Source organism: Carcharodon carcharias, chromosome 5 (genome assembly GCF_017639515.1).
Source record: "Carcharodon carcharias isolate sCarCar2 chromosome 5, sCarCar2.pri, whole genome shotgun sequence".
In the NCBI taxonomy this organism is placed as follows: domain Eukaryota; kingdom Metazoa; phylum Chordata; class Chondrichthyes; order Lamniformes; family Lamnidae; genus Carcharodon; species Carcharodon carcharias.
In genome coordinates, this window is record NC_054471.1 from 14891506 (window position 1) to 14907338 (window position 15833).

At 45.3% G+C, this 15833-nt stretch overlaps 1 protein-coding gene across 4 annotated transcripts in view; it reads left to right on the forward strand.

Moving 5' to 3' along the window:
• Positions 1-15833, forward strand: part of tjap1 (tight junction associated protein 1 (peripheral)) — a 443700-nt gene that overhangs the window by 245960 nt on the left and 181907 nt on the right. For all 4 annotated transcript variants that reach the window (XM_041188727.1, XM_041188728.1, XM_041188731.1 and 1 more), the window contains one exon: positions 3002-3068. In XM_041188727.1, coding sequence (XP_041044661.1) covers positions 3002-3068 — 67 coding nt within the window. The remainder of the gene's footprint in view (positions 1-3001; positions 3069-15833) is intronic.

Here is a 15833-nt window from a genome sequence, read left to right on the forward strand (position 1 = left end):
TTATCTCCAGGGCTACAGACCAAGTGCTGAAAAATGGGATTAGACTGGGTGACTCATTTTTCGGCCAGCGCAGTCACAATGGGCAGAGTGGCCGCCTTCTGTGCCTTAAATTTTCCTAAATAATATAAATATCTGAAAAAGAGGAATGTGCAGGGATGTGGGGAGAGGGCAAAGAGTGGAAGTTTTTTTTATTCTTTCGTGGGATATGGGTGCTACTGGTAAGACCAACACTTGTTGCCCATCCCTAATTGCCCTTGAAATGAATGGCTGGCTCAGCCATTTCAGGGGGCAGTTAAGAGTCAACCACATTGCTGTGGGTCTGGAGACACATATAGGCCAGACCGGGTAAGGATGGCAGATTTCCTTCCCTAGAGGACATTAGTGAACCAGATGTTATTTTACAACAATGGCCTCATGGTCACGATCACTGAGACTTGCTTTTCATTCTTTTATTATTTGAATGAAATTCCAGCAGCTGCCATAGTGGGAATTGCACAGTGTCCCCAGGACATTAGCCTGGGCTTCTGGATTACAGGTCCAGTGACATTATCACTGTGCCATCACCTCCCCAGAAATATGTGAACTGGTCCTTAGGGGAGCAAGCGTGGACACAATGGGCTGAATGGCCACCTTCTGTGCTGTAACAAATTGATGGATCTATTCCAAATCCAACTGTTTGAAAAGCAGAATTGTCTGAAAACCGGACATTTTTCTCTCGGAAGATCTCGTCCTGGAACCTGTTTTTTCATTTGTTTATTCATTCATACCCATCACACACAAAGTTCCATGTGTAACCTTACCAAAAAAAAAAATAGTTTTAATAGATACCCATGGCCATTTTTGTATAACTGGAGCAAAAATACACTCTATCACATGGGCCCTATAATTTTACAATAGGTTCACATATGTAACTACTTCTCACGAGCAACTCAAAACTGGGCATCCATGGGACTCTGTGGGCCATCAGCAGCAGAATTGTACTCAACCACAATCTGTAACCTCATGGTCCGGCTTATCTCCCCTCTACCATTGCCACCATCGGAGAATCAACCTTGGTTCGGTGAAGAGTGCAGGAAGGCATGCCAGGGGCAGCACCAGGCAAACAGAAAAATGAGGTTTCAACCTGGTGAAGCTACAACACAGGACTACCTGCCTGCCTAATGGTATAAGCAACAAATGATAGACAAAACTAAGCGATTCCACAACTAACAGATCAGATCTAAGCTCTGCAGTCCTGCCACAACCAATCGTGAATGGTGGTGGGCAATTAAACAACTCACTGGAGGAGGCAGCTCCACAAATATCCCATCCTCAATGTTGGAGGAGCCCAGCACATCAATACAAAAGACAAGGCTAAAGCATTTGCAACCATCTTCAGCCAGAAGTGCCAAGTTGATGATCCATCTCGGTCTCCTCCTCAACAGTGCTATCAAGTGGCACTTTCTCAAAAATAACTTGCTGACTGACACTCAGTTTGGGTTCCGCCAGGGCCACTCAGCTCCTGACCTCATTACAGCCTTGATTCAAAAACGGGCAAAAGTGCTGAACTCCAGAGGTGAGGTGAGAGTGACTGCCCTTGATGTCAAGGTAGCATTTGACCAAGTGTGGCATCAAGGAGCCCTAGCAAAACTGGAGCAACGGGAATCGGGGAAAACTCTCCACTGGTTGGAGTTATACCTAGCACAAAGGGAAGTGGTTGTGATTGTTGGAGGTCAATCATCTCAATTCCAGGACATCACTGCATGAGTTCCTCAGGGTAGTGTCCTCGGCCCAACCATCTTCAGCTGCTTTATTAATGACCTTCCTTCCATCATAAGTTCAGAAGTGGGGATGTTTGCTGATGATTGCACGATGTTCAGCACTATTCGAGACTCCTCAGATACTGATGCAGTCCATGTCCGAATGCAGCATGACCTGGACAATAGCCAGGCTTGGGCTGACAAGTGGCAAGTAACATTCGTGCGACACAAGTGCCAGGCAATGACCATCTCCAACAAGAGAAAACCTAACCAACGCCCCTTGACTTCAATGACTTTACCATCACTAAATCCCCCACTATCAACATCCTGCGGGTTACCATTTACCAGAAACTGAACTGGACTAGCCACATAAATACTGTGGCTACAAAAGCAGGTCAGATGCTAGAAATCCTGCGGTGAGTAACTCACTTCCTGTCTCCCCAAAGCCTATCCACCATCTACAAGGCACATGTTGGGAGTATGATGGAATAATCTTCACTTGCCTGGATGAGTGCAGCTCCCACAACACTCAAGAAGCTTAACACGATCTAGGACCAAGCAGCCCGCTTAATCGACACCCCATCCACCACCTTCAACATTCACTCCCTCCACCACTGACGAACAGTGGCAGCAGTGTGTACCATCTACAAGATGCACTGCAGAAATTCAACAAGGTTCCTTTGATAGCACCTTCCAAACCCATAGCCGTTACCATCTGCAAGGACAAGGGCAACAAATGCATGGTAACACCACTACATGCAAGTTTCCCTCCAAGCACTCACCATCCTGACTTGGAATATATCGCTGTTCCTTCGCTGTTGCTGGGTCCAAATCCTGGAACTCCCTTCCTAACAACACTGTGGGTGTACCTACACAACATGGACTGCAGCGGTTCAAGAAGACAGCTCACTCTCACCTTCTCAAGGGCAATTAGAGAGAGCCAGTGACACCCACACTCTGTGAAAGAATAAGAAAAAACAGGCATTGGAGTCCAGTATCCTTTTTCTGTCAGACTATGTGGTGTTCAAGTTCACGAGCTCAGACCTGAGTCCATTGCTGTGCTTTAAGATCTGCCTCCACCCAGCCCTCCCTGTTCTCCATACACTAAGCTGCCTGTTCCACTGGCAGGTAATGTAAAATCCAAAATCCAGCATAGTCACTTTCCCAACGGTGCTGGATTTTGGACATTGGACGTGTACACCAATGATTCACCGTAATGTACTTAAAAGCTGAATTGGATTTTGTTTTGTCTGCCCATGTAGATTACAGAATAGTTACACTGCATCCCAGCGAGCTAATCAGGAGTTGGAGGACAAGATGCAGGCCTTGGTGAGTTACCATGTCAGTGAAGTTCCCTATTTGAAGGGAAGTCAGCCATTGTACAGCACTGACACCTTTGGAGTGCCAGGCATTAATGTTGGAGGCACCATCCTGTACTATTATATTGTAATTTTTAATGTTCTATAATATAGTGTTATAGTTCACTTGCATTACTCAACTGCTATTTATTACGTGAATGAAATTGTGTTGTTTTGTGATAAAATGCGAGTCTGATGCTCTTAAACTGTTCAGTTTGCATTTTGCCTGGTTTACATTACCTGGTTAACATGTCAGGAGAAACTTGAATGCATCAGTTAATCTTTTGAGTTAGTTGGTGGGTGCAAGTTTTCCATTCTTTAATAAACCCATGTGTTATATATCAAATTTATAATTGTATTACTGATATTCTGATGCCAGATTAAAGAACGAAAAAAGCCTTGAATATATAGTGCCTTTCACAGCATCGTGACATCTTAAAACACTGTCGAGTAGAAGGAGGCCAGTTGGCCTATCACCCTAGTGCAGGCTCTTTGAAAGAACTGTCCAATTTAGACACTCACCCCAGCTTTTTCCCCATAGCCCTACAAATTAATCCTCCTCACGTACATGACCAAATACCTTTTAAAAGTTACGTAGAATATACAGCAAAGAATCAGGCCGTTTGGCCCCTCCCATTCTATCGACTTCATCTCAGTCTTTTAGCAAGTGCTTCTGCCTGTATTTCTTTTTCCACATTTACTCTAGTTTCCTAGTAACGCAACTATTCCCACTCCCCTGCCTTTGGCCTGCATATCTGCCTCCGCTATCCTTTCAGACAGCGTATTCCAGATCCAAACCACAGTTTTTCCTCATGTCTGCCTCCACTATTCTTTCAGATAGTGTATTGCCGATCCAATCCACAGTTTTTCCTCTTTTGCTGTTTAATGTTTTGACAGTCACGTTATCTTGGTGCTCTCTGGTTCTCGATCCTTCTGGTGTGGGAACAGTTTCTCCCTTTCTACTCTGTCCAATCCATTATTATTTTGAATACCTCAATCAAAACCCCTTTCAACCTTCTCCTTTCTAAGGAAAACAGCCCCAGCTTCTCCAATCTATCTACATAACTGAAGTCCTTCTTTTCTGGAGCCATTCTTGTAAATGTTTTATGCACTCTCTCTAATGCTTTCACATCATTCCTAAGGTGCAGTGCCCAGAATTGGACACGGGACTCCAGTTGAGGTGGAGCAAGTATTTTATAAAGTTCACCATAGGCAGGGGAGGTGGTGGCATAATAGTATTGTCGCTGGACTAGTAATCCCGAGACCCAGGGTAATACTTTGGGAACCCAGGTTCAAATCCCACCAGGGCAGATGGTGAAATTTGAATTCAGTAAAAATCTGGATGATGACCACAAAACCATTATCAATTGCCGTAAAAACCCATTGGGAATGTGAGAAGGGAAAGAAATCTGCCTGGTCTGGTTGACTCTTAAATACCCTCTGAAATGGCCTAGCAAACCACTCAGTTGTATCAAACTGCTAAAAAGTCTCAAAGGAGTGCAACCAGACAATGTTCCAGACATCACCATCACCATCCCTGTGTATGTCCCAACAGCAGGACAGACCCAACAGAAGTGGCGGCAGTTGGGAGGGAGTTGCCCTGGGAGCCCTCAACATAGACTCCAGCACTCATGAAGTTTCATGGCACCAGGTCAAAAATGGTTACCACATACCGCCATCACTAGGTCTGCGGCAGGTGGTGAGGGAACCAACAAGAGGGAAAAACATACTTGACTTGACCAAAACATACCCACCAATCTGCCTGCTGCAGATGCACCTGTCCATGACTGTATCGGTAGGAGTGACCATCTCACTGCCTTTGTGGAGACAAAGTTCTGTTTCCACATTGAGGATACCCTCCATCGTGTTGTGTGGCACTACCACCATGCTAAATGGGATAGATTTCAAACAGATCTAATAACTCAAGACTGGGCATCCATGAGGTGCTGTGGACCATCAGCAGCAGAATTGTATTCAACCACAATCTGTAACCTCATGGCATATCTTCCAATCTACCATTACTACCAAGCTAGGGGATCAACCCTGGTTCATGAAGAGTGCAGGAGGGCATGCCAGGAGCAGCACCAGGCATACCTAAAAATGAGGTTCAACCTGGTGGAGCCACAACACAGGACTGCATAAGCAGTATGTGATAGACAGAGCTAAGCGATTCCACAACCAACGGATCAGATCTAAGCTCTGCATCCTGCCACATCCAGTTGTGAATGGTGGGGGGCAATTAAACAACTCACTGGAGCAGGAGACTCCACAAATATCACAATCTTTAACGATGGAGGAGCCCAGCACATCAGTACAAAAGATAAGGCTGAAGCAATTGCTAAAATCTTCAGCCAGAAATGCTGAGTGGATGATACATCTTGGCCTCCTCCAGAGGTTCTCCGAATCACAGATGCCAGTCTTCAGCCAATTCGATTCACTCCACGTGATATCAAGAAACGGCTGATGGCACTAGATAGTGTAAAGGCTATGGGCCCTGACAACATTCCAGCAATAGTACTGAAGACTTCTGCTCCAGAACTTACCATGCCCCTAGCCAAACTGTTTCAGTACAGCTACAACACTGGCATCTACCCAGCTATGTGGAAAATTGCCCAGGTATGTCCTGTGCCCAAAAAGCAGGACAGATCCAACCCGACCAATTACTGCCCCATCAATCTACTCCCAATCATCAGTAAAGTGATGGAAAGGGTCATCGACAGTACTATCAAGCGGCACTTGGTTAGCAATAACCTGCTCACTGATGTTCAGTTTGGGTTCTGCCAGGGCCATTCAGATCCTGACCTCATTACAGCCTTGGTTCAAACATGGACAAAAGAGCTGAACTCCCGAGGTGAGGTGAGAGTGACTACGCTTGACATCAAGGCAACATTAGACCACATGTGGCAGCAAGGTGCTTCTCTATAATTTATGCACCTCTCTGTAATTCCTTGCAAATTTGTTCCTCTACATCCTTTCAACTAGTTGGTGGCTGATAGACTACTTCAAGCAATGTAATTTCACCTTTTTTGTTTCTTTTGCTCCTTCTACCCTTGCTCCCCGGGACATCCTCCCTCTCTCCAGCACTGCAATGCTCTCCTTAATCAATACTGCCACCCCTCCCCATTTTCTTCCTTTTCTATCTTTCCTGAATACCTTGTACCTAGGAATATTTAACACCCAGTTCTGCCCTTCTTTGAGTCAGGTCTCTCTTATAGCCACAATATCCTATGGCAATCTGCATCTGTAACTCACCAATCTTATTTACCACACTCCATGCATTCACATGGATAAACAACAACCCTGATTTAGACTTAGAGTTAGATGTGACCACATCCATAAAGGTGCTATCCACGAAGCTCTCAACCTCAGAGATGCAGCACAGTGACACCAGCTGCTGCTCTGGTTCTCAAACCCGGAACTCAGGTTGCTTCAGCTGATGACATTTAGCCGCATAAATGGTTATTCAGGATATGGGAAGCATCCTGGAGTTCCCACATAGCACAATATGTGCACTCTAGGGGTCAGAGCAATTCTTCCATCCCTCTATTTAGTAGTTCATCTTGCTGCTGCTAATAATTATTGCCAATATTAATAACCCTTACAAATTCTAATAAACCATACTGCTATTAATAAATCCTATTACTCTTAATCCTTGCTAATGCTGATAAATACATAACACACTTTAGTAGTAATAAACCTTGCTTAAGAATAAAAGATAAGACTCACCAGTTACTCACTTGTTACTTATTATTGATAGTTAATATTTTTAACATTTTCAGTCTACCAGTTTTTTAGACTAAGCAATACTCATCGGCCAATCAATTTAAGATGTTCCCTTGATGTCACAGCCTGATTTTTATTTTTAAGCTACTGCCCAATCTCTATGGCCCAAAGTCTCCTCCTTAGTCGCATTACTGCTGAGAAAACTTTACACTTACTAAGAGGGAACCAGCGTTTGTTGTGATCTCACAATTTGATTTTCTTTGGAGTCTTCCCACTCTCGCGCTCTCCCCAACTCCTTTTATCCCTGCTGGGTTCTCACCTCTCTCACTGGTCTGTGACTCTCGCTCTCTCCCCCGCTCCTTTTATCCCCTCTGTATTCTCACCTCTCCTGCTGGTCTCTCAGTGCCTCTCTCGCTCTCTCCCTCACTCCTTTTATCCCCACTGCTCTCACCTCTTGCGCTCGTCTCTCAGTCACTCTCTCTCCCCTCCTTTTATTCCAGCTGTCCTCTCCCCGGTCCCTCATTGTCTCTCTTGCTCTCTCTTCCACTCCTTTTTATCCCCCGGTATGCTCTGTCCTCTCCCACTGCTCTCACTGTGTCTCTCTCGCCCTCTCCCCCACTCCTTTTATCCCCACTCTGCTCTCACATCTCCTGATGTTTTCTCAGTGTCTGTCTCACTGCGTACCCCAACCCTTTTATCCCCTCTGTGAAATCGCTGCTCCTGCTGCTCTCTCTCAGTCTGTTGCTCTCTCCCCCATTCCTTTTCTCCTGCTGTGCATTCACCTCACTTGCTGGTCTCGGTGCCTCTCTGCTTTCCCTCGCCATCCCTCTCTGCTTTCTGTAACCTGGCTGCTCTCTCTTAATCTTTCCTCTCAGACTGAGCTCTCTATTTCCCTCTCTGCTCTCTGTAACTTGGCTGCTCTCTCTCAATCTTTTCTCTCAGACTGAGCTCTCTACTTCCCCCTCTGTTCTCTGTAACCCTGCTCTCAAACTGAACTCTATCCTTCCCTTTCCACTCTCTTCGTAACCCCGCCGCTCTCTCTGATTTTCTCCTCTCAGACTGAACTCTCTCCTTCCCTCTCTGCTTTCTCTAACCCAGCTACCCTCTCTGATTCCCTGCTCTAAAACTGAACTCTATCCTTCCCTGTCCACTCTCTTCGTAACCCAGCTGCTCTCTCTGATTCTCTGCTCTTGGACTGTGCTCTCTTCTTCTCTCTCTGCTCTCTCTGATTCTTTCCTCTCAGACTGAGCTCTCTCCTTCCCCCTCCGCTCTCTGTAACCCAGCTGCTCTCTCTCATTCTCTTCTCTCAGACTGAGCCCTGTCCTTCCCTGTCTGTTCCCTGCAACCTGGTTCCTCTCTCTGATTCCCTCCCCTCTGACTGAGTTCTATCCTTCCCTGTTCACTCTCTGTTAGCCAGTTGCTCTCGAGCTGAGCTCTCTCCTTCCCAGTCCGCTTTCTGTAACCTGGCTGCTCTCTCTGTTTCTCTCCTCTCAGACTCAGCTCTCGCCTTCCCTCTCCGCTCTTTGTAACCCAGTTGCTCTCTCTCATTCTCCCCTCTCAGACTCAGCTCTCTCCTTTTCAGTCTGCTCTCTGTAACCCGGTTGGTCTCTCCTATTCTCTCCACTCAGACTGAGCCCTCTTCTTTTCTCTCTCCGCTGCCTGTAACTTGCTGCTCTTTCTGATTCTCTCCTCTCAAACTGAGCTGTATCCTTCCCTGTCCACACGCTGTAACCCGGCTGCTCTTTCTGATTCTTTCCTCTCAGACTGAGCTTTCTCCTTCCCTCTCTGCTCCCTATAGCCCGGCTACTTTCTCTGATACTGTCCTCAGACTGAACTTTCTCCCTTTCTGTCTCCGCTCTCTTTAACCTGGCTGCTCTCTCCTACTCTCCCCACTCAGACTGAGCTCCCTCCCTTTCCCTTTCCGCTCTCTGTAATTTGCTGCTCTCTTTGATTCTGTCCTCTCAGGCTGAGCTTCCTCCTTCCATCTCATCTCAGCTTTCTGTAACCTGGTTGCTCTCTCTGATTCTTTCCTCTCAAACTGAGCTCTCTCCTTCCCTCTCTGCTCCCAAAACCTAGCAGCTGTCTCTGATATTGTCCTCAGACTGAGCTCTATCCTTCCCTCTCCGTTCTCTGTATCCTGGCTGCTCTCTCTGATTCTTTCCTCTCAGGCTGAGCTCTCTCCTTCCCTCTCCACTCACCATAATCCGGCTGCTCTCTCTGATACTGTCCTCGCAGACTGAGGTCTATCCTTCTCTCTCCACTCTCTGTAACCCGATGCTCCCTCTGATTCTCTTCTCTGAGAATGAGTTCTCTCCTTCTCTCTCCACTCTCTGTAACCCAGCTGCTCTCTCTGATTCTCTCCTCTCAGACAGAACTCTCTCCTTACTTCTCCACCCTCTGTAACCCAGCTGCTCTCACTGATTCTCTCCTTTCAGACAGAACTCTCTCCTTACTTCTCCACTCTCTGTAACCTAGCTGCTCTCTCTGATTCTTTCCTGTCAGACTGGGCTTCTGTCCTATATTCCATCTGCCATGTGCATGCCCATTCCCTTAGCCTGTCCAAAATCCCTTCAAGGCTCTTTGCATCATCCTCACAATTCACATTCCCATCAAGTTTTGTGTTGTCAGTAAACTTGGAAACATTACATTTGGTCTCCACTTGGATGGGCAGCCATTTAGACCTTGACATGTTGGAGGATGAGCACATTAGACTGTCTGTTTACTCTTAAAGTTAAAAAACAAGTGTGAATGTCTCAGGATTGAGTAATCAGAACAAACAGAGGGCTCAGAACACTGCGAGCCCAACTGACAATCTTAAGTTGGTTGTCAGTGTAATTCTTAGCACACTGAGGATTATTTAGCAAATGTTGTCCAATCGCGGAATCACATCTAATGTTGTCACTGTGTTTTGAGCTTTACAAGCACAGGCTGGTTGGGCACGGTCTGTATCCTGCCCAGTGTGAACAGCGGCTGGGACATGCTGTTTGATATGATCTGCCAGTCTTTGGGACGTATAGCCTACATACCGAGCATCACCCTGGCACAGAGGTTCATATACAACATTACTCATTTATGTGATAGGCAGAACATCTTTTTGGTTTGACGGCAGCACCCTGTTAGTGATAAATACTACTTGTGTTGCTACTGCATAGTAGCAGCATGAAACAGCTAGCTTCACCTGTTGCTCAAATTTTTGAGATACTTTGCCCTTCCAGGGTAATCTGAGGTAAACTGGATGCTTATCAGAGCTGAAAATGACAGCCTTAGGCCCGTTCGTGAGCTTGCGCAATATACAGCGAGAAATGATCTGATCCCTGTGGCCATTATCCTGCAGGATGCCTTTGATGCACCCTATTTCAGCATCAAGTTGCTTGGTGAGCAAATGGCTCGGGCCCTATTTATAAAGTTGACAATAAGACCAATCTTATTGTGTGTGGCACTGTAAGAATCCCAACACGTATATAGCCTACCTTCACTGGTCAATATCCACGTTGGGATTCTTACAGTTTCACACGCTATAAGATTGGTCTTCTCAGCAATAAAAGTATCAGCGGTAAAGAATGTTTTATACAGGAAACCCTCCAAGCATAGATGAAGAAAGAACAGAACATCTAAAAGAGCTGGGAGAAACAGAATTAGGAATGATAACAGAAATTTATGATCAATTGTATGCCAAAAGATGCATTCCAAGTGACTTGAAGCATTTTGGTTTGCAGTCCATGTCCAAATGCAGCAAGACCTCAACAACATCCAGGTTTGGGTTCACAAGTGGCAAGTAACATTTGTGCCACACAAGTGCCAGGCAATGACCATCTCCAACAAGAGAGAATCAAACCATTGTCCATTGACATTCAATGGCATCGCTGAATCCCTCACTTTCAACATCCTAGGGGTACCGTTGACCAGAAGCCAAACTGGACCAGCCGCATAAATACTGTGGCTACAAGAGCAGGCCAAAGGCTAGGAACCCTGTGACGAGTAACTCACCTTCTGACTCCCAAAGCCAGTCCACCATCTACAAGGCACAAGTCAGGATTGTGTTGGATCACTCCCCACTTGCTTGGATGAGTACAGCTCCAACCACACTCAAGAAGCTTGACACCATCCAGAACAAAGCAGCCTGCTTAATTGGCACCACATCCACAAACATTCACTCCCTCCACCACCGACGCACAGTGGCAACAGTGTAATGCAGGAACTCACCAAGGCTCCTTAGACAGCACCTTCCAAACCCACCACTACCATCTGGAAGGACAAGGGCAGCAGACAGATGCGAACACCACCACCTGGAAGTTCCCCTCCAGGCCACTCAGCATCCTGACTTGGAAATGTATCTCCGTTCCTTCTCTGATGCTTGACCAAAATCCTGGACCTCCCTCCCTAATAGCACTGTGGGTGTAGCTGCACCACATTGAAGAAGGGAGGCAGACAGAAAGCAGAAAACTACAGGCCAGTTAGCTTAGCATCTGTCACAGGGAAAATGTTTGAAGCTGTTTTTTAAGACATTATAGCAGGGCGCTTAGAAAAGTTCAAGGCAATTAGGCATTCAGCATGGTTTTGTGAAAGGGAATTCATGTTTAACTAATTTATTGGAATTCTTTGAAGGAGTCACTTGTGCTGTGAATAAAGGTGGATGTACTGCACTTAGATTTCAAGAAGGCATTTGATAAAGTGCTACATCAAAGGTTGTTTTGGAAAATAAAAACTCATGGTGTAGGGGGTGACATATTGGCATGAATAGAAGATTGGCTAGCGAACAGGAAAGAGAGAGTGTGCATTAACGGGTCTTCTGGTTGGCAAGATATAATGACTGGTGTGGTACAGGGATCACTGCTGGGGCCTCAACGTTTTACAATTTATATAAACAACTTGGATGGAGGGACAGATAGTAAATTCCCTGATGACACTAAGATAGGTAGGAAAATAAGCTGTGAAGAGGACGTAAGGAGACTACAAAGGGACGTAGGTTAAGTGAGTGGCAAAGATCTGGCAAATGCGAAATTGTCCATTTTGGCAGGAAGAATTTAAAAAAAGCATATTATCTAAATTATGAGAGACTGCAGAGGTCTGAGATTCAGCTGGGCCTGGGTGTCCTCGTGCATGAATCACAAATGGCTGGTATGCAGGTACTGCAAGTAGTTCGGAAAACATGTTAAAAGCAAAAAACTGCGGATGCTGGAAATCCAAAACAAAAACAAAAATACCGGGAAAAACTCAGCAGGTCTGGCAGCATCTGCGGAGAGGAACACAGTTAAGAGGTGCTTTGTCCTTTTGTCTGTGACATCTTTTGGCTATCTCCACCTATCACTGGCCCTTTATCCAGCTCTACTTGTCCCCCCCCATGCCCCCCCCCCGCCCTTAAACCAGCTTATATTTCACCTCTCTTCTATTTTTACTTCGTTATGTTGAAGGGTCATTCGGACTCGAAACGTTAACTGTGTTCATCTCCGCAGATGCTGCCAGACCTGCTGAGTTTTTCCATGTATTTTTGTTTTTGTTTAGGAAAACACGTTGTTGTTTATTGCAAGGAAAATTGAATACAAAAGAGGGCGGTTATGCTTCTGTTATACAGGGCACTGGTGAGATCACATTTGGAGTACTGTGTACAGCATTGGTGTCCATATTTAAGGAAGGATGTAAATGCTGTAGAAGCATTTCAGAGAAGGTTTACCAGACTAATACCAGGAATGGGCAGGTTGTCTTATGAGGAAAGGTTGGACAGGTTAAGCTTGTATCCTCTGCAGTTTAGAAGAGTAAGAGGCAACTTGATTGAAACCTTTAAGACCCTGAGGGATTTTGACAGGGTGGACATGGAGAGGATGTTTCCTCTTGATGAGAATCTAGAACTAGAGGTCACTGTTTAAAAATAAGGGCTCTCCCATTTAAGATAGAGATAAGGAGAAATGTTCCTCCCAGAGGATCGTGAGTCTTTGAATTATCTTCCTCAAAGTAGTGGAAGCAGAATCTTTGAATATTTTTTAAGGCTGAGGTAGATAGATTCTTGATAAGGAAGGAGATGAAAGGTTGTTGAGGGTAGGCGGGAATGTGGAGTTGAGGTTAAATCAGATTTTATTGAATGGCGGAGCAGACTCAATGGGCAGGGTGGCCTACTCCTGCTCCTAACTCATATGTTCATATGATTTAGACCTAGAGGGAATACTTAACCTAAGAACAATATTCGATAAATATCTAAAAGTAAACATAAGAAATAGGAATAAGAGTAGACCATTCGGCCCCTCGAGCCTGTTCCACCATTCAATTAGATCATGGATGATCTGATTGTATTTTGAATTCCACATTCCCATCTACCCCGATAACCTTTGATTCTCTTGCCGAACAACAATCTATCTATCTCTGCCTTAAAAATATTCAATGACTTGCCTCCACTGCCTACTGAGGCAGAGAATTCCAAAGTCGCGCGATCCTCTGAGAGAAAAAAATTCTCCTGATCTCTGTCCTAAAAGGGCGATCCCTAATTTTAAAACACTGCCCCCTAGTCCTGGACTCACCCACAAGAGGAAACATCCTTTCAACGTCTACCTTGTTAAGGCTGTTCAGGATCTTGTATACTTCAATCAATTCACCCCTCACTCTTCTAAACTCCAGTGGAAACAAGCCCAGCCTGTCCAACTTTTCCTCATAAAACAGCCTGCTCATTCCAGGTATCAATCTAGTAAACCTCCTCTGAATTGCCTTCAATGCATTTACATCCTTCCTTAAATAAGGAGAACAAAAGTGCAACAGTATTCGAGGTGCTGTCTCACCAATGCCCTGTGTAACTAAAGCTTAACATCCTTACTTTTATGTTCAATCCCTCTAATAATAAAGAATAGCACTCCATTAGCCTTCTTAATTACTTGTTGTACCTGCATACTAACTTGTTGTGATTCATGTACTAGAATACCCAGATCCCTCTGCACCTTAGAATTGTGCACCCGTTCTCCATTTAAGTACACTCTGTTTTTTTAATTCTTCATGCCAAAGTAGGCAACATCACATTTTCCCATGTTAAACTCCATTTGACAGATCATTGCTCACTCACTCAACCTACCCAAATCCATCTGCAACCTCCTCATGTTCTCTTAACAACATGCTTTCCTACCTCTTTGTATCATCTGCAAATTTAGCTACCATGTCTTCACTCCCTCATCTAAATGTAAATTGTAAAAAGTTGATACCCCAGCACAGACCCCTGTGGAACTCCACTTGTCACATCCTGCCAGTCAGAAAAAGACCCATTTATGCTTACTCTCTGCTTTTTGCCAGCCAGCCAATCTTCTGCACTGGAGTGCTGCTTTGGACTGCAATAAAGTGCTCAAGTTGGAGTTTGCTGACTGAGGGAATTTAAGGGTTAATTTCTATCTAAAGTCGAGTCTTTCTTTAATTTAGTAATTAACTAAAAGTTGCTGTTTGGGGTGAAGGAAGGCCAGCTTTAAAACCGGGTTTATACAGGCTTTGCTTGCAGCTACAGCTAGTTAATTAGATAACTGGCTTAAACAGATTTTCAGAGGCGATACTCATAGAGTATAAAAACAGGCCATCTTACAGTGCTGACTTTGCACTGGAGTGCTGCTTTGGGCTGCAGTAGAGTGTTTAAGTTGGAGTTTGGTGACTGAGGGAGTTTGGTGAGGAGGGAACGAGGTGATCCTTTGAGTACTGTGAGTACGGTCGGGTAAGTATTCTCTACTTTTATCACTTATAGTTTTTAAGGTCTTATTTTGTAGTTCATCGTTTGTAAGGGCTATATTCTGTTACAACGAGGAGAAGGAAGAAGGGCCCTAGAGTAATATTATTTGATATTAAGTATCTTCCAAATGGTTTAATTTAAAGGGATAAGTCATGGCAGGAGAGCTCAAAGCAGTGCTGTGCTCCTCCTGCTCTATGTGAAAAGCTGGGAACATTTCCAGTGCCAGGAGCCAGCATGAGTGCGGGAAGCGTCTTCAGCTGCAGCTCCTGGAAGCCCGAGTTTTGGAGTTGGGAACACCATGGAAAGTCAGTGAAGCGGTGAGTACCGTGGATAGCACGTATAGAAAGGTGGTCACACCGCAGGCTAAGAGTTCACAGGCAGGAAGGGAATGGATGACCACTAGGCAGAGCAAGAGGACTAGGCAGGCCGTGCAGGAATCTTCTGTGGCTGTTCCCTGCAAAACAGATATACTGCTTTGGATACTGTTGAGGGGAATGGCCTCTCTGGGGAAAGCAGCAGCAGCCAAATTCATTGTACCACAGTTGGCTTTGCTGCACAGGGGAGGAGTAAAACGTGTGGGATTGCAATAATTATAGAGGATTCAGTTATAAGGGGAATAGATAAGCATTTCTGTGCCCACAAACGAGACTCCAGGATGGTATGTTGACTCCCTGGTGCTGGGGTCAAGGATGTCTCAGAGCAGCTACAGGACATTCTGAAGAGGGAGGGTGAACAGCCAGTGGTTGTGGTACACATTGGTACAAACGACATAGGTAAAAAAAGGGATGAGGTCCTAAAAGCAGAATATAGGAAGTTAGGAAGTAAGTTGAAAAGTAGGACCTCAAAGGTAGTGATCTCAGGATTGCTACCAGTGCCACGTGTTAGTCAGAGTAGAAATGGCAGGATATATTGGATGAATGAGTGGCTGAAGAGATGGTGTGAGGCGGAGGGTTTCAGATTCCTGGGGCATTGGGACCGGTTCTGGGGAGGTGGTACCGGTACAAACTGGACGGGTTACACCTGGGCAGGACCGGGACTGATGTCCTCGGGGGAATATTTGCTAGAGTGGTTGGGGAGGGTTTAAACTAAAATGGCAGAGGGATGGGAACCTATGCAAGGAGTCAGAGGAGTTGGGGGGAATCAAGGACACGAACAAAAGACAGGAAGGGAAATAGGAAAAGTGATAGGCAGAGAAATCAAGGGCAAGAATCAAACAGGGCCTCAGTGAAAAATAGTGGGAATGGGACAAGTAAGGTTAAAAAGGCAAGCTTTAAGGCTTTGTGCCTTAATGCAAGGAGCATTCGCAATAAAGTGGATGAATTAACC